Raw genomic sequence first — 18,460 nt, 5'->3', positions numbered from 1 at the left:
CTCCCAAAGTGCTGGGATTACAGGCGTGAGCCACCACGGCCGGCCCACTTATTTACTTTACAACAAGCTTTTAAGGTAGTCCATGCTTACAGAAAAATGAACAGATCTTAAGTGTACAACATGAATATTCACAAGGAAACACACCCATGGAGCCACCATCCAGATCAGGAAACAGAACATACCAGCCCCTCTAAAGCCCTCTTCATGTTCTCAACTCAGCTTTCTCCCCTAAAGATAACTACCATTCTAGCCACTGTTAGTGCTGCCTGTTTTTAGACTTTATATAAAAGGAATTGTATGGTAAGTTCTCTTTTGTGTCTGGCTTCTTTCTTCAGCAATTTATTTGTGAGCTTGATCTATGTTGTTAATTATATCAGTAGTTCATTCTTGTGGTTGTAAAAGCCTGGAGGGATTTGAAGGGGTCCTGGTGAGTGAGGCAGAGAGACAGAGGATGGGGCTTCAGCCAGAATAACTGACTTTTGTTTTTCCTTTAAGATCTGTTAAATGTACTAGGGACCCTTGTAATATTTTACTTGAAAGAGGTTCTACTGCTTAAGAAACATTTGAAAACTAGTATTTTCATTTATTCAATTTGCAGTTTAGCAAATACAGCCTATGAATCGATTATTCACTCATTCATAAACATTTATTACATAATTACTTGTGAAATACACAAGTATTTCAAATCCAGCATCTGCCTGAAGATCTGAAAAGAGACAGCTCTCCACCTCTCTACTCCAAGAGACTGTTGAGCTGTCCATCACACTTGTGAAAAATAACATGCCAGGGAGGTATAGTGATGGAGGGTATTTGTGGGTAAAGTGGAGGCACCAAAGTGTGCTCAGTTTTGTTCTGTGACAGTGGAATAAGACGTCCTAGGGCTGTCTCACTGAGGATCTAGCCAAAAGCTTATGTGGAAGTGCTTCATTTGTCCTGGCAATACAGCTCCTGCTGGGTGTGGTAGGCCAGGACAATGGAGTCCTTGGCTTAGGGCATGGCGGCACTGCTCTGGGCCAGGCCGGTATAATTCCCTTCCTTGCCACAGAGTCGAGCAGCTGGAAGTTGGCCTGCTGTTGGCTTTGAGCAGACTAGAGGATACCAGGCCCAGACTTCTTCTCCAGGTTATGCTGAACTGGCACACATGGTACTTTCTGAATCACTGAAGTAATAAATATCACTAGATTAACAAGTCGTTGTTGTTGTTTGAAGTACATCATTTTCTGGGCAGAGAGGCAAATCTACTTTATCAAGCCTGAAGATCAGTAATGGAATTTTGTTTCCTTCATACTCAGTGCCCTGTCTGCTGCAGGTCTTGGCTTGGACTTGTTTTTAGTTAAGCTCATACACATAGAAACCTCAGCTCATAAAGGCTTGTATACACTCCTCAGTACCAACACACCGGATTGAGTATTTTGGAGGCTTGTGCACCTGTTTATAGGTATATATTTCCCAAACTACTCAGCCTGGTGTGGTCTGACTAGCTTTACTGATTTATTCAGAAAATATTTATTAAGTGGCTCTTGTGTGCTGCAGTGAACTAGGTTCCTGGGTGTACAGTGGTGAGGCAAACAGATGCATGAGGCTCACATTCTAGTGGGAGTGATGATGATGAAATACTTGGAGTAATAAGTATATAAACACAAGTTGGGGAAAGAGCTATGAGGAAAAATAAAGGGAGCTATGAGAATTCACAGGTAGGGGAGTAAATATATATTATTATTGTTTTTTGAGACAGAGTTTTACTCTGCCAGGCTAGAGTGCAGTGGTGTGATCTTGGCTCACTGCAACCTCTGCTTCCTGGGTCCAGGTGATTCTTTGGCCTCTGCCTCCTGAGTAGCTGGGATTACAGGCATGTGCCACCATGCTCAGCTAACTTTTGTATTTTTAGTAGAGATGGGGTTTCGCCATGTTGGCCAAGGTTGGTCTCGAACCCTTGGCCTCACATGCTCTGCTCACCTTGGCCTCCCAAAGTACTGGGATTTACAGGCGTGAGCCTCTGTGCCCGGCTGGGTAGGGGAGAAAATATATAGATGTGGCTCTATAGCAGGGAAGGTGTCCCTGAAGAGGTGGCATTTGAGATGAAATCTGAAAGATAAGTAGGAAGTAACTAGGTGAATGGGTAGAGAAAATGTTCAAGGAGAAGAGAAAGTATAGGTCTGAGGGAATAGGAGAAGTCTAGAACACTAGAGATTTTGGTCTTTATCCTAAGATCTCATGGAAAGCAGCCGTGGGTTTCAAGTGAGAGGCACAATCAGAGTTCTGTTTTTGCAAAGGTCATTCTGGAAGCTGGGTGGGAAGTGGATCGTGGAGGGAGCCCTAGTGGAAGCTGGGAGACCAATCAGGAAGCTAGTTCAGTGGTTAAGGTGAGAGGTGAGTAACAGAGCAGCTGTTGAATCAGACATTTGGGAAGCAGAATCAACAGGCCTTGATGTCTGGGGTTAATGTCATGAGCTTTGTTTAAGAATGTTTACAGTGACCTAACTGCTCCAACTTCCTCTCCACCAACTCTATCCCAAACGCAATTCATGGATGCTAAAACGTTCTTGCTTTTGCTGCTCTAACTCTGCCCCAGCAGACCTCCTCCCCTCTCATCCCCTCCCAGCCCAAATGCTTTCCATTGCTCAGCCCTTTGTAAAGCCTCAGATCTGGAACCACATGGCTTCCTCTAGCCCGCATCAGTTTCTTTAATGGACTTCACTGGTACAGAATGAAAATACTCTATGTGTGACACTTTTAGTTTATAAAACACTTTCACTTCCATTTACATTACATCATTGTTCTGGGAGCTAGAAAAGTCTTGAGGAATACCCTCATTTCATAGAGGAGAGACTATAGGTCAGGAAAAGGGAGGGGCCATAGGTCACATCTGGTATTAGAACCCAAGTCCATGACTTCTAGTTCAGCACTAGGTTCCATGTTCTTTTTTAAATTTTTGTATGCATATATAGTATATGCATAATATCTATGTATCTGTTCAGTGACAGTATCTACCATGAAACCACCAAGTATGCTTTTCTCACTCTCTTTTTTTTTTTTTTTTTTTTTGAGATGGAGTCTTGCTCTATTGCCCAGGCTGGAGTGCAATGGGTGCAATCTTGGCTCTTTGCAAACTGCCTCCTGGGTTCAAGTGATTCTCCTGCCTCAACCTCCTGAGTAGCTGGGATTATAGGCATGTGCCACAATGCCCGACTAATTTTTGTATTTTTAGTAGAGACAGGGTTTTGCCATGTTGACCAGGCTGGTCTCTAACTCCTGACCTCAAGTGATCCACCCGCCTCGGCCTCCCAAAGTGCTGGGATTGCACCTGTGAGCCACAGCGCCCGGCCATGCCTTTCTCTTTAACCCTAGTTTCCTAGCTCCCAGCAGTATGTCTATGGTGGATACTTGCTGATGGAAAATATCTATGTTAATATAATACTCTCAACACCCTTTTACATGTTACGATTTTTGGCAGGGTGTGGGGACAGGACACGAGACCTGCCACTGCTTTTTCCTGAAGAACCATCATTAGAATGGAGGAATCCAGGGGAAATGTGGAGGATTAAAAGGGGTAGTGAAGCTGGCGTTTACAAAATCTGGCTTTCTCGTATTGGGTGGAAAGCTAGATGAAACCAGTTTCTCTCACCCTTTCCTCTCCTCAGGTCTTGCTGTCCACCTTGTGTGTTAGCCCAGATTCTGCAAGGAAAGAAAGCGTTGAGGGAGGGAGCTAACACGTATTGAGATCCTTTTCTGTTCCATACCCCGTACCTGGCACTTGATAGGCTTTATTGTATTTGATCAGATATGTGGGCAGCCAGTATTCCCATTTGAGTGGAGAGAAAACCGAGCTTCAGAGGAATGGGGAGATGTGCAGGGACTGCTGTGGCTCCAGAGCATGCTGTGCCTTGCTATGAAATAAACACATTTGTTAGCTGGTTTTCCATTGTTATATTTATCAGTTACTGTAAGAGGACATTAAAAACGAAAGCAGTCATATTGTTGCAAGTAAATTTTATCTCTGTAGCTTTAAAACACAAACAAAAATAATAATTCCATTAGTAGAGGGAAATTGTACCATACTACTGAGTATAAATTTTATTGCTACAGAAACTGTAAAACACATAAATGATAAATGAAAAGTTGGGACATTTATTGGGAATATATTTTATTGGTATAACTACAACTCAAACAAATGGAATAATAATAGTACTTGTGAAAAATTGTAGTCAGCCTCTTGACAATGTATGTGATTCAGATGGCAAAACACAAAGGTTAGATCTGGGCTGATAGGAGGGAGACGGCGTGTTTGCACTCTGGTGGGTAGTGCGGAGGGGTGAGGGCAGAGGTAGCAAATGAGCCATTTTATAGAGGCGGCTCTATAAAGTCCCATGCCTCAGACCTTAATGAATGGGTAGCAGAAATTCATTCCTGGAAAAATCCTGTATCTAAGGATCGGGAAGGAGGGGCCTCTTGTCCAGAATTCTTTTGATCATGTATAATGCTCCTTAAGGAGTGATAGAAATGATTGTGAGTCACTGTGAATTCAAGACAGTGATCCAGAAATGAGCCCAGGGAGTGGGGGCTGATGGCATTCAATGGCATTAATCAGAAAATGGAAATAGCCATCTTGGCTGTAGCCAGCGGAGACCCCAGCAGAGGGTAGCATGAGGCCTCTCACAGCAGCTCAGCAGGAGCCAGTGGTGTGTGGACCTCAGAGGCCAAGGGCTAGCATGCAAAGCACTCCGATCAGAGAGGAACAGGCCCACATGTGTGAGCACATTAATTCTGAGAGGTAATCATCTCATTTTTCACATGAGGAAACTGAGGTGTGAGAGGTAATTTACTGAGGCTAGATAATTCACCCAGAGTCACACTGAAGATATAATAGAGTAAAAATTTAGAAGCAGATCTGTCCAGCTTCAGAGCCCATGTTCTTTTTCATTTGTTCACATTGAATTTCATTAAAATGATATGACACTGGGGCCTTCTGAAGCCTTATTGGTGAAAAGAAAAAAAGATATGAATAAAGTCTTTATTTTCAGGCGACTCATGTTTGAGACTTGGACAACAACTATGGCCCTCTTGACTTTCCATTGTTCTCAGTGAAAAACTCACATGGCTCGTACATGTGAGTGTCTGATCACATGGCTCTCAGTTGGAAAAATTTTATATATCTCTAAAGTAGGGCATGGGAAGCTGGTGGTGAATAGATGTGTTCTGTTGCAGTTTTTCTGAGAAACCAGCCTTAGGTGGAAGCATTTCTTTTATTATTCTGCCTCTGGAAACCTGCAATCATTTTAGAAATCTGATGAGGACTGCTCATACAGTCTTACAGAGTCATGTTTGACGCTGTTTATCTTCTGGCATCAGTGGTTGCAGTCCTGTGTCTGATTTGGGTGTGCCATTCCCACCACTGCCGGTCATGTGGAGAGAATATTCCATGGTGCTCTAGCAGTGTGTACTCTGTGTTTTATGTTAGAGTAACATGGAGTGTAGGCTGCTTACGTAGCCTCCCGTCTTCATGCCCTAAGTATTAGCTAGTGCATGAACAGATTTGATCCTGATGCATTTAAAAGGCTTTTCCCTTCAGCTGGCAGAAGATCAAGGGTACAGACCCTTCCTTCCACAGATTCATTTTCGTTGCATACTGCTCCTTTGCCCGTCGGTTTGTCAGATCAGCTCTCTGCCCTCCTTGAACTTCTGATGCAAGTGTACTTTGTTGGAAGCCCCCGATGGGAAATTTGGCAGTAGCTGTCCAGAGTCTTAGCAGTGGGCTTACTCTGTGATCCAGCTATTCCCTTTCTAGAAATCTATTCTCAGGAAGTCACTGGATAGTGGACATACAAGGATGCTTTTAATATAACATTGCTTGTTACAGTAAACGGTATCACCAACATTTATTGAATACTTACTTTGTACCAGGCACTGTTCTCAGAACTTCATGAGTATCATCAGATACAATGTGTTAAATAAGCAACAATTTAAATGTTTTAAAAATAGAGAATTGATTTAGTAAACTATAGTACATTTCATACATTGAGTTAATATGCAGCCTTTAAAAATGATATAGACATTTATTGACATAAAAGGATGTTTACCGTATATTAAGTAATAAAATCAATTCACTGATGTGTACTAAATGGTTCTTTTTTGTAGAAAATGTCTTAAAGGCTATATGCTAAAATGTTGACTTAGTTATCCTGAGTGACAAGATTATGGGTGAATCTTTTTTCTTATTTGTGTTTTTAAATTACGAATATTAAGCTAAAGAAAAAGAAGCCTAGCACAGGTCTGTGGGTGAGATGACTAACAAATATTCCTTGTCTTTTTGGGGCTGTGAAATGACCATCACACCGTCACCCTTGCATGTTTTACACCAGTGCCTCTTTTTGCAGCAAAGCAGTTGAGAGCTTAGCTGAAGCGGGTGGCTCTGAAATCCAGCGGGTGAAAGAAGATGCTCGAAAGAAGGTGCAGCAGGTGGAAGATCTCCTAACCAAAAGAATACGCGTTTTACAAAAGGCAAGTCTGGAAATCCTGAGGGCAGCATATTTCTTACAGTGGGTTAATTAATACCAGGCTGGCACAGTTGCGTTTCTTTTTTTCATAAACCATCAGTTTCAGCAGAAACAACAGCCACCCTTATTGAGCATTTCCTGGATGGCAGCCCCCTTTCAGGCATTTTACATGTACAATTTATAACCCCTTTACCCTGCAAACTGACCATTGTGGTCTTCATTTCTGTATGAGGTCGCTGAGATACTGTGAGAAGTACTAACTTGTTAATCTAATACTAATAGATTTAATCCTGGGTTTAACTGTGCTGATTTTTAAAACCCATGCTTTTTCTACAGCACCACTCTGCTTATTGTCTAGTTTATCCCATTATTTATGTGGAAACTGAGGACCAGAGAAGGGAAATGACTTACCTAACAGTAACCAAGCCTGGAACCATCTGACCATTAGGCCACTGCTTGTCCATCCAGTTCTGGTCCCTGGTATCCAGCTTCTTTCCAACCATCCTGCTGGTCTTTTCTCTATGAAGCATTCCATGCCACTTCTCCTTCTATTTATTCTCAGTTAGGTATTTCCTGTCGCTGTGATGGGAGTCAGGATGTTTCCTGGCTAAAAAATTCTGTCTCCTAGATGTTAAAAAGTTCTTATCTATTTTAAGCTAGTATTAAGTAATACTATTTAGTTCTTGGTCTTTGAAATCTATTGTTTTATCACTGTTTCTCTACCTGAAACCAGGTTCTTTTTAGATATGGAGAGAAATGGCACCAAAAGCACTTCTGGATACAAAGAGCAGACACTGTATTTTGCAGTTTACAATTTTCCATTTATGATGTTCACATCAGCCCTTAAATTGTCCTCTTGGGGGTATGTAGATATTAGGCCCAAAATACTGGTGTGGAAACAGGCTTGGAGAGGGTTAGAAACATAGTATAGGCCAGAAATGGTAGAACTAGAACCACAGGAAGGGTCTCCTGATCACAAATTCTGAATTTTAGCTAAACTGTAATTATGAGGTGTAACTTACTGGTTCATTTGTTTTTCCCTGTAAGTGCTTTCCCATGTGTTGGGGTGCCAGGTCTTTGCTCTGTCACTTACTAGCTTTATCACCTAGGATAAGGTATTTGCCTGCTTTGAGCCTCTGCTTCATCATCTGTAAAATGAGGACAGTGATGCCTGGTTTGCAGTGGTAATTGTAATAATAACTGTGGTATTAACAATTTATTGTGGGCTTACCGTTTCATTGTGTGAGACATCCTTCTAAGCTCTTTACGGACATAAAGGTAATCTTTTCAGTAAACCTCTGTGAGGTGAATACTTCTGTCATCCTTTTTTTTTTTTTAAAACAGATGATGAAATAGACACAGAGTGGCTGAGTCACTTGCTGAGGGTCACACAGGCAGTAAATATCAGGTAGTCTGGCTTCTGAACTGCATTCTAACTGCTGTACTCTATTGTCTCAGGTTACAACTTTTTAGGGTTGGATACGGATCGGAGATAATACGAATGAAGCTATTTGCTCAGAGCCTGGCATTTAGTAGGCATTCAGTAAATAACAGGCTTTGATGTTGTCTAAGAATATGATAAGTGATTTTTTTTCAGCTTTCATTGAGAGCAACAGGAAGCCCCTTGGGGAATTAGTGGTGGGGGCAGCACTGTGGAGGGCGAGGGCGGGGAGGAGAGAGCCAGCATTTTTTTCTGAGCTTCCTGTGATGGAGCAGACATTTGACAGAGACTCATGGCAGCTTTTTGATGGGATGGTGATTATCCCTATTTTATAGATTGGGAAGCTCAGGCTCAGAGAGGTTTAGCAACTACCTGAGGTCACACAGCAATTATGTGGGAGAGCTGGGTTTTGAACCCAATTTTATTTGATGTTTACCTTTGTGATATAATTGGAGGCAATTGGTGTTAGTAGTAGGAGATTCATATATACTCCCAGGTCACTTTCATGAGCACCAGGGCCTTTTTCCCTAACATAGACACTGCCTGCATGATTTAGATAATTTCCTCATTGGCTTCTCTGACCTCTTGGGAATAACATAGAGGTTCCCCCTCCGACACCTAAATCACCTCGGAGATATAGAAAATGTACTTTAGAATTGTTCAGTCATTATCTTAAAAAAAATAGTGAGGGCGGTAGGGGTGTGTGGGAAGAATTTGTATGGAAATTACGGTGACTCTTTGGAATTTATGTATGTTTAGTATTGAGAGGAGTATTTCTCCTTGTTCTTATTGAAGCTGTAAATATTGATCTGATTTTTCAAAACCAAAAATGCAGTTCTTACAGAGTTGAGTCTTTTCCATTGGAAATGCCTATTACGCTTCAGGATACAAGAGGGAAAAATGGCTGGCAAATGTATTTATTACCGATTCTCTCCATGTATAGTACAATTCAGGGAGGGGAAATGTGCCGGGGAAAAAGTCATAAATATTTATATTTTAATCCAATTTCCTTTCAAAATGTTCCCAATTGTATTGAAAAATTGCATCAAATGCATTTAATTTAACTCTAGGATGTGAAAGCTGCCCAAGCAGAACTGGAAAAGGCCTTTGCAGGGACGGAAACGGAGAAGGCTCTTCGGTTGAGTTTGGAAAGCAAGCTTTCAGAGATGAAGAAGATGCACGAGGGGGACTTGGAGATGGCTCTGGTCCTGGATGAGAAAGACAGGTCTGGCTCTTGTCCTTGTCATACCCTGACATCACATTATCTGGAAGCGTGGGGAAATAATTCTTGCCTTTTCTTACCTTTTGTCCCTCCCTTCTCCCCATGTTTCCCGAAGGACTTGAGTGACTAATGGGAACAATTTGAACACAGTTAGATAGACAACTAGGGATAAAGTCAGCAGGAAGAGAGAAGGAATAGCATAGTCATATGAGGTCAGAGATAGTCTGATAGACAATCATGCTGAAACATTCTACTCAGGTACTGAAGTTAGCATTTGATTTTGGCTGTAAGCCTCCTGGGAGCCAAAGGAAAAAGGGTAGAGACAAGATTCACATTGCAAACGAAGTAAAACAAGCTAATAATTCAGGAGAAGCCCAGTTTTACTTGGCACTGTCAAAGGAGATTTCTCTTCTGGTTCTTCCCAAAGTGAACAGTGAGTAACTGCCCCCACAAGAAATTCATGTGACTTGTTTGCCATCATATCTTTTAATGCAGGCCAAAGCCCAAATTAGTGCAGGGCAAGGTGTGAAAAATAAAACAGTGTAGACCAAATACAGAGCTCTTGGATGATCCCGGATAAAACAGATGCCTTTTAGTTTATTGGATAGCTGATATGGCCTTTAGGCAATCTTTTTTTTTTTTTTGAAACGGAGTCTCACTCTGTCACCAGGCTGGAGTGCAGTGGTGTGATCTCAGGGCTCACTGCAACCTCTGCCCCCCAGGTTCAGGCGATTCTCCTGCCTCAGCCTCCCGAGTAGCTGAGACTATAGGTATGTGCCACCATGCCTGGCTAATTTTTGTATTTTTAGTAGAGTCGGAGTTTCACCATGTTGGCCAGGATGGTCTCGATCCCCTGAGTTGTGATCCGCCTGCCTGGCCTCCCAAAGTGCTGGGATTACAGGCGTGAGCCACCATGCCCAGCCCTAGGCAATCTTTAATGCTCGTCATATTTTGCAACCAAATTTTTGATAAAAACTTTTCAGGAGAAAGCTGATTTTATTCCTTAACCATGAACCTTCCATTTTGATACTCTTGCCTTATTTTGGCAGTCACTAAGTGGAAGGTTAACTAAATTGAAAAGAAACTGCTGGATAACCTGTGACCTATCTTTTGAAGAGCCAAGCTTGTTTGGAATTTGATAGAAATTCTTCCAAAGCAAATGATCTGTTTCAGAGGATACTGACTGGCTCCTTTTTCTTGGTCATTTGGTGCCCCAGCATGACGAGCACTACTGTGTTGTGTAGGTTCTGGGCCTGATTGCCCTGGTTCCTCAACTGTTGTCTGCTTTTACTTCTGCCTTGGTACCACCTGTGGAGATTGGAATCTGCCACTTGGAAAATCAGATGAGCAAATCCCAATCCTTGGGATAGGATTATCCTTAAAAGGGAATAAATAGACCCAGAGGGAGAGCACATGCCTCCATGTAAGTGCCCTAGCTTCAGCATTTGGAGGTGCAAGCATTTATTTGGTGCTCTGCAATCTTTTCTTAGCTTAGATCTGGAAAATGGAAGTTTGATGATTAATAATTTCAGGGTGAGTAAGGAAACTGGGTTCCCCGTGGACCTCAGTGGAGTGAATGTGTATTATCTCAGTTTACCCGTTTGAGACCTTGTGTTTTTCTTGACTTCATGGCTGGGAAGAGAAACTTCCCTGGTATGTGCCCTCCTACTGAGCCTCCCCCCAGAGTACTGGCCTTTCTAGGCACCACCCATGTAGCCTCTAGACTGCGAGAATTCTACAGAATCATTTCTGTGTTCCCTTGAGTCCCTCCCAACCCATCAGCTGTGAGGCCCTTAGACTAAGGCTTATGGGCCTGCCTTCCTGGGAGAACTACAGGTCCGGAGGAGTTAAACTGGGAGCAGGGGACCCAGGGAATAGAATATGTGAGCAGCCACCAAAGAAGGAAAGACAGGCAGAATTCCTGGCACCTGTGAAGGGTAAGGAGAGTTCTTGGGATAGATTTGAAAGGAGGTCCTGGGGCAGAGTGAATAGACAAGGCCCTGTGACAGTCCTGACAGATGCTGAGCAGTCAGTTCATTGGTTCTATTGGATCTTTACGCCTTTGATTCAACAAATATTTCCTGAGCATCTTTCTACTCAGCACAGTGGTGATGAGAATGCAAAAGGGAGTGATACAGCCTGGGTTCTTCTCCCCAGGAATCTCATTGTTTGGTTGAAACTTACCATCTAGCAGGGTGGGAGGGGCAGAGGGAGGAGCAGGATGATAAGGGCTAAGTGGGATCAATGCTGTGTTAACGTATTTATCTAATTCAGTTTAGAGAGATTAGAAAAAGCTTCCTGGGAGAAGTACTAGGATGAGGAAAAATTACTTGGACAAAGAAAGGGAAGTAAAGGAATAGTGCCTGTGAAAGTCCAGAAGCAAGAAGAAACATGGCAGGATCCAGACACAGGAGGGCGCACGGCCTGGCCTGGGTGCTGTGTTCTGGAAAGGAGGGTGGAGGAGGTGAAGAGGGGGAAGCTAGGGAGGTGACATGACCTTGCTGAAGAATTTGAGTTTTATCCTAAAGGCATACAAGAAGCCACTGAAGAGTTGGGTGGGGCTTTGGGGAATGACAGGATCAGATTTAAATTTAGAAAGGTCTTTCTGGCTGTCCTTGGGAATGGAGTGACATTGGGGCTGGGTAGAGCACTGGTTCTCAGGCTGATGCAGAAATCCCGGAAAGAGTTGATGGTGACCAAGGTGGAGGTGACAGAGCTGGGAATGGAGGAGAACAGGCTAGAAGGTAAACATGATGGGCTTGAAGGGCTTGGTGACTGACTGCATTTGGAGATGAGGTGAGAGGCTACAGCGATACACCTTGCCCAGGTTTTGAGACAGAGTCTTAACTCTGTCCTCCAGGCTGGAGCACAGTGGCATGATCTCCGCTCACTGCAACCTCTGCCTCCTGTATTTAAGTGATTCTCTTACCTCAGCCTCCCGAGCAGCTGGGATTACAGGCGCCCATCACCAAAAAAGCCTGGGTAATTTTTGTATTTTTAGTGGAGATGGGGTTTTACCATGTTGGCCAGGCTGGTCTCGAATTCCTGACCTCAGGTGATTTTACAGCCTCCCAAAATGCTGGGATTATAGGCATGAGCCTTAGCAACTGGCCCTTGCCCAAGTTTTGAGCATGCATAGCTGTGGGGTGGTGCAGTTCATTGAGTTTTGTCAGGGGAAAAGGAAACAGAGGAAATGTTTCTGGGTAGAGGGAGAGGGAAGATGGTGCCTTCAGTTGGCACATGCTGGGTTTGAGGGCCTTGAGCCTCAGTGAGTAGCATCTAGGATGTGGTTGGATATATGGGTTAAGGCTTGAATTAAAGAAAATAGAGATTCAGTCCCTAACCAATTACTGAATGTGTCCTTGGGAGTGCATGCTGGTAATGCAAGGCTGAACGTTGTCCTGCTTCTGTAGTGCTCCCAGTGTGAGAGGGGATAGATGTTAAAAAAAAAGTTATGATTGATGCTGTGATAGAGGTGAGCCCAGGGTTCTGTGCTGTGACAAGAGCAAGATGTGTTTGGGATGGGGAGGGCTTGTCACACAAGGAGTCCTAGGAGCTAGATGAGGACGCTTTGCCAAGCAGAGAGAACAGCACGTAAAAGTACAGAGCCTGGCACATTTTAAGGTGATCCTAGAGGAGAGTGGTCCTATTAGCATGTGCCACAGAAGCTTGATTGCACATCTTTTTTGGAAGGGGGACTTTGGGAAGGGTTAACATGTATCAGGTACTTACTGTGTTCTAGGCGGTGGAGTCTCCATAGACGTTGAATCATGGCTTTGCTAAAGGCTGCATCTTCCTGTGATTTCCCATAGGTCTGTCTGGACAGGCACTGAAACCCAATTTGTCGGTCCTGGGAATGCAGCTGTGTCTCAGGGATAGCTGTGTCCCAGGTTCACTCCCAGAGACCAGTGCAGCAGTCAGATGCCAACTGTGGATTTTTGCTTAGGGTGTGGCCCTGTTTGTGGTGAAACTCTCGTGGGTGTAGAATCAGTGTGCTTCCTCCCTGAAGGCAGGCCTGCCCAGGAAGCTAAGTCAAGCTCAGATGGTTAGCAGAGAACTGGAGTTTTGCCCTGGTGAGATGGATCCAGATCTGCCACACCGATTGACTCACTGTCGGGCAGGGCAGGTTGTTGAATCTTTAGCGCTTACGTGGATGGGCTCAGCCAGTATCTTTCTGGGCTCCCACCACTCTTTAAAGGTGCATGCTTTAGCTACTTTACTGTCTTCAATCTGGCCTTTGAGCTGCTCTGTGTCTTTAAGACAGTTTAATCCTCTGGGAAGCCCTGCAGATCATATATGCCAACAGATATGTTCTGTTTGGCTTATAGTATTTTTCAAAGTATGAATTAGTTGTTAATATGTAAAAAATTGAATTTGATGCAGAAGTCTGGATTTCCAGCCTCTCTTTAAAACTTGGGAGATTGGCAGCCCTGGGTATCATCTTGCTGGATTGAGGCTACTGCTCCCCTTACATGGGCTTGGTGCTCCAGCTTGGCCACAGGAGTCCCTACCAGGCCTGCCTATTTTTTTTTGTTCCCTATCTAGAACTTACTTTAAGGTTACTAAAAAAAAAAAAAAAAAAAAAGTTAGTTTTGTTGACGTATAAATTACATACAATTCAGTGCTTCAATTTTAAGTGTATATTTTGGTGACTACCTCTCCCATTGATTACGTGACGATTTCAGAGTTGAACCCCTAGAGGGCAATCTTACACCTCTTTCCGGGTTTTCTGGGACATTGCACCAGTGCTGCCTGACACCCTGGATACTAGTGCACTGCTAGGTGTTTTAGTTACCTTTGTCTCCCTCCTTACCTTCATCCTGGAAAGCTGTGTTTCACTAGCGCAGTTCTGTCTGACTGCAGAACCTTTGTTCTTTCTACCAAACAAAGTTGCTTTCTAGCCCTAGCTGCAGAAAGGCTATTCCAAGGGTCTTCTGACAAAATGCTAATTGCTACATGTTAAAAAAAAAAAAAGTAATAATTACAGCAACTGTCATTTGTTGAGTTCCACCATATTCCAGGAGTGGTGCAAGGTTGTTTTAAATAGCTTGTCTCTGGTCCACAATCGCAAGTCAAACCTATTTTGCAGCTGAAGAGGCACAGGCTCAGAGAGGTTGAATTACTTGCCATGGCCAAGGGGCAGTTGATATGGGATAATTTGGTAATTATATTGTGTTTGATAACACAGCCCACAGAGGGATGTGTTCAGCTGTTCCTGATGGGGACCCTAGGGGTGCAGGGTAGCAAAGCTTCCTGGAGGGGAGGTGATACTTAATTAACTCTGGCAGGATGAATGGGTGTTTGTCATGTAGAGGTGGGGGTGAGGTGGGGGTAGGGTGGGGAAGAGCATTTTAGGTGGGGGGAATAGCATAAGCAAAGGCGTAGAGGTTTGAAACAGTCTGGCTTCCACAGGGAACTGGCAGTGAGGCTACTGAGTGGAGACGGAGAGGGCTATGGTTTCCTGTGAGAGAGGAGACCGAAGCTGTCAGCAGGGGCCTCTCTGATCTGGTAAGCCCTAAGACCTGGGGTCTAGAATGCTTGCGAAGGAGTTTCACCTTTATCTTGAACTTTGCCCTGAGAAGCCTTGGCAAGACATCCCACTTCTTCCACACTCACCGGAACAGCTCTGCTTCGTTGGTTTTGTTTGCTTAGATTTCGGTGACATTTCTTTTGGAGAGAGGATTTCTTGGCCAAGAAAATTAGTAGTCCACTGCTGTTGGTGGGGGCTGTCAAAGGTATTTGAACAGGAGCAAAGCTTGGTTAAAATCCAGAAACTCTGAGTTGAATTGACTGGAGCCAGGCTGGAGGCAGGCAGGGGACCAGTTAATGTCACACAAATTCTGGCCCTTAATCTTCTCCCTGCAAAATGTGATTCTGTTTATATTCAGCCATTGTATATGTCTACTTTGAAGATACCTGGCCCCATTGCCTGCCTCCTCCTGCTCCACTGAGCTAAGAGAACAGCTTAGAATTAATATTTAAATTTTGTTCTCTTTTAGACTGATTGAGGAGTTGAAGCTGTCTTTGAAGAGCAAAGAAGCTTTAATTCAGTGCCTTGAAGAAGAGAAGTCTCAGATGGCATCTCCTGATGAGAATGTGTCATCTGGAGAGCTCCGAGGACTTTGTGCTGCTCGGAGGGAAGAGAAGGAGAGAGAAACTGAGGTGAGGTGACGGGACATGAAGCAGGGACTTTAGCTGCCTAGGCTCCTCTATGGGAAATAGAATGCGCATTCAGTCTTCATGGTTCACACGCAGTCTGCTTCTAAATATGAGTTCCCTGTCAGCTGAGGAGTGAGCAGAAACTGCCTTTGTCAGGAGTCCTGATGTTCTTTTTCCTTCTCAGCCTCCTGTTCCTATAAAGAGTTGCTTAAGGCCACCAGGTGTGGTGGCTTCTACCTGTAATCCCACCCAGCACTTTGGGAGGCCAAGGTGGGCGGATCACGAGTTCAAGAGATTGAGACCATTCTGGCCAACATGGTGAAACCTTTTGTCTCTACTAAAAATACAAAAATTAGCTGGGCATGGTGGCTGGTGCCTGTAGTCCCAGCTAGTCGAGAGGCTGAGGCAGGAGAATTGTTTGAACTTGGGAGGCAGAGGTTGCAGTGAGATGAAATCACACCACTGCACTCCAGCCTGGCGACAGAGTGAGACTCCATCTCAAAAAAAAAAAAAAAGAAAAAGGCTGGGCGCGGTGGCTCATGCCTGTAATCCCAGCACTTTGGGAGCCTGAGGCGGGTGGATCACGAGGTCAAGAGATCAAGACGATCCTGGTCAACATGGTGAAACCCCGTCTCTATTAAAAATACAAAAAAATTAGCTGGGCATGGTGGCGCATGCCTGTAGTCCCAGCTACTCGGGAGGCTGAGGCAGGAGAATTGCCTGAACCCAGGAGGCAGAGGTTGTGGTGAGCCGAGATTGCGCCATTGCACTCCAGCCTGAGTAATGAGAGCGAAACTCCATCTCAAAAAAACAAAAAAAAAGAGTTGCTTAAGAAAACCAGTGCCTACCTACTTGGCTCTGTTTTACCATGTATTGATTTGCCATTACCTGGGGACTTGATATTCATCCTTTGGGTTTTCTTAGGATGCAGTTGTGGTGTGTTGTTTTTCATCTTGCCTCTTTGGTTAGAAGTAGGCGTGAGGCCAACTTTTGTCTGCAACTTGAGAGGTAGGGTGGGAAGAGGACTAACTTGTATCAGGCTTGGCAGCACAGGAGATGTTCCGCATACCCCCTCGTTTAGTCCCCTTAGCCACCTGGTGAGATATAGCTCATGGTCTCTGTCAAGTTTAGAAACAGGCTCAGAGGAATTGTTAGATTTTTCCAGGTTCCAAGTAGCTCACCCCAAAGCCTCCCTGGACTCCTGCCCCTGCACTAGGTGGCCTCCCCAGCAAGCTCTTTTGAAGAGGGTGGGCAGGCCAGGGAAGTGCAGGTAGGTCTGAGTCTAGGCCTTCCATTCTTGTTGGACTAAGAGTAGCTGCTGCACGTGGTATGTTCACATTGGGGATGTTCCAGTTGTTCACAGAAAGTCTTGATTTCCTCCTGGGGCAGGGCCTGTGTTCCTGCCATGGCAGTGAATGCTGTAGCCTTGGCAGTTCGTTTTCATCTGTAATCCACAGTTGTCTCCTGCCCCTCCTCTCAACCCTCTTTCCCACTGCCCTGGCCCTGCCGTCTAGTAGGCCTCCATCTTGTTCAGCAGCACCTTGGTTTACTCTCTGTGGGGCTGGTGATCAACTAGTGTAAGTTGTTTGTCTTCACGTTTTTCTTCATTCAAATCAGGTGGGACTTTGGGTGAGGCAGAGAGAGGGAGGGGACACTTGTTTTAATGAGTTCCACAGTAGTGCGGGAAAGTGAGTAGGCAACAAGGACGTGCTCATTCTAATTGTTCTGGAGAAGCTGTTGGATTGCATGTCTCTTCTTGACACCAATTAATGCCTTTTCTTAGGCTGCACAAATGGAACATCAGAAGGAGAGAAACAGCTTTGAAGAGAGGATCCAGGTATGTTGATACAATTTTTAAAAATTTATTGAAGATTTAGCCTATTCTTGCCTCTTGTTTTATTCTGAGTGCAGCAGATAATTCTGTGTCACAATAGCTGTCATTCATTGAATGCTGGTGTATGCCAGCCAAGCCTAAGGTACTCTAGAAAGTGTTTCTTAATTTTTGCAATAACTCTGTGAAGTAGGCATTCCCATTTTATAGATGTGGTACCTGAGGCCCAGAGAGGTGAGGTCACTTGCCTAAGAGCACATAACTAGGAAGAGGTAGAGCAAGGATTCGGACCTCCCTCTGTCACAGCAGGAGGCATTTGTGTAGTGCCTGCCAGCTTAGAAAGTGCTTTCACATCCATTATCCCATTTGATCCTCGCAACAGCCCGGGAGGGAGGCAGTGGTGATTATCTTTAGAAATGAACTCAGACTATAAATGTATAGTTCAGTCTCCATCAAAAGGAATGAAATTAATGATCTGTTATTTCCCCCAAATAACCTGGTATGGTTTCAAAGACTCTGAGTGACTGTATTCAAATTCCAGAAGGCATTGGAATCCTTCCCATAGGAATAGCTGTCATCGTCTTAACTGATTTGATCCCCTTCCCTTCACCCAGCCCTGTTGCCGGGAGCAGTAACACAGTAACTTGGAGCTGATGCCACTGTGTTCAGCTCCACTTGGAAACATTAATCACAGGTTGACAGGAATAAGATAGAATAACTGCCTTTGAGTGTGCTCTTAAAGATATATTTACAGTGCATTTTGGTCGGAACGCATCAACTTAGTGAATCTTTTTCTAATCTAATTTAGGCACTTGAGGAGGACCTGAGAGAGAAGGAAAGAGAAATTTCTACAGAGAAGAAAAATAGTTTAAAGAGGGATAAAGCCATTCAGGGTTTAACCATGGCATTAAAATCAAAGGAAAAAGAGGTATGTCTGATACACTTGAAGTAAGATTTTTCTTTATTAGCTTCTATGACTGGCCTGTCCTACCCTGAATTTTTAGCTTTAGATAAAAAGTTTATAAGAGAACTGAGATAGTGAAGTGAGGAAATGATCCTGTAGTCAACCGGAAATTCTTTTGGAGTGTCTAATCCAGTGCTGTCCAGTAGAAATATGAGTTACATATGTGATTTAAAACTGTCTAGTGGCCACATTAAAAGAAGTAAAAAGAAATGAAATTAATTTTGATTGTGTATATATATATATATATATATCCCTAAACATAATCATTTCAATATGAAATCAATAAAATAAAAGTAATGAGATAGTCGACACTTTTTCCCCCCGAACTAAGCATTTTGAAGTCCAGATG

The 18,460-nt window shown here is 43.8% G+C and overlaps 1 protein-coding gene across 4 annotated transcripts in view; it reads left to right on the top strand.

Annotated features, from left to right (window-relative positions):
* CDK5RAP2 (CDK5 regulatory subunit associated protein 2) overlaps positions 1-18,460 on the top strand; it is a 209,894-nt gene that overhangs the window by 41,423 nt on the left and 150,011 nt on the right. For all 4 annotated transcript variants that reach the window (XM_054236374.2, XM_009002215.5, XM_009002222.5 and 1 more), the window contains exons 6-10: positions 6,375-6,498; positions 9,006-9,160; positions 15,157-15,319; positions 17,100-17,153; positions 17,956-18,075. In XM_054236374.2, the coding sequence (XP_054092349.1) occupies positions 6,375-6,498; positions 9,006-9,160; positions 15,157-15,319; positions 17,100-17,153; positions 17,956-18,075 (616 nt within the window). The remainder of the gene's footprint in view (positions 1-6,374; positions 6,499-9,005; positions 9,161-15,156; positions 15,320-17,099; positions 17,154-17,955; positions 18,076-18,460) is intronic.

Source organism: Callithrix jacchus, chromosome 1 (assembly GCF_049354715.1).
Source record: "Callithrix jacchus isolate 240 chromosome 1, calJac240_pri, whole genome shotgun sequence".
Lineage (NCBI taxonomy): Eukaryota > Metazoa > Chordata > Mammalia > Primates > Cebidae > Callithrix > Callithrix jacchus.
Note: the sequence above shows the minus strand (reverse complement) of the source record. Positions and strands in the feature narration are given on the sequence as shown.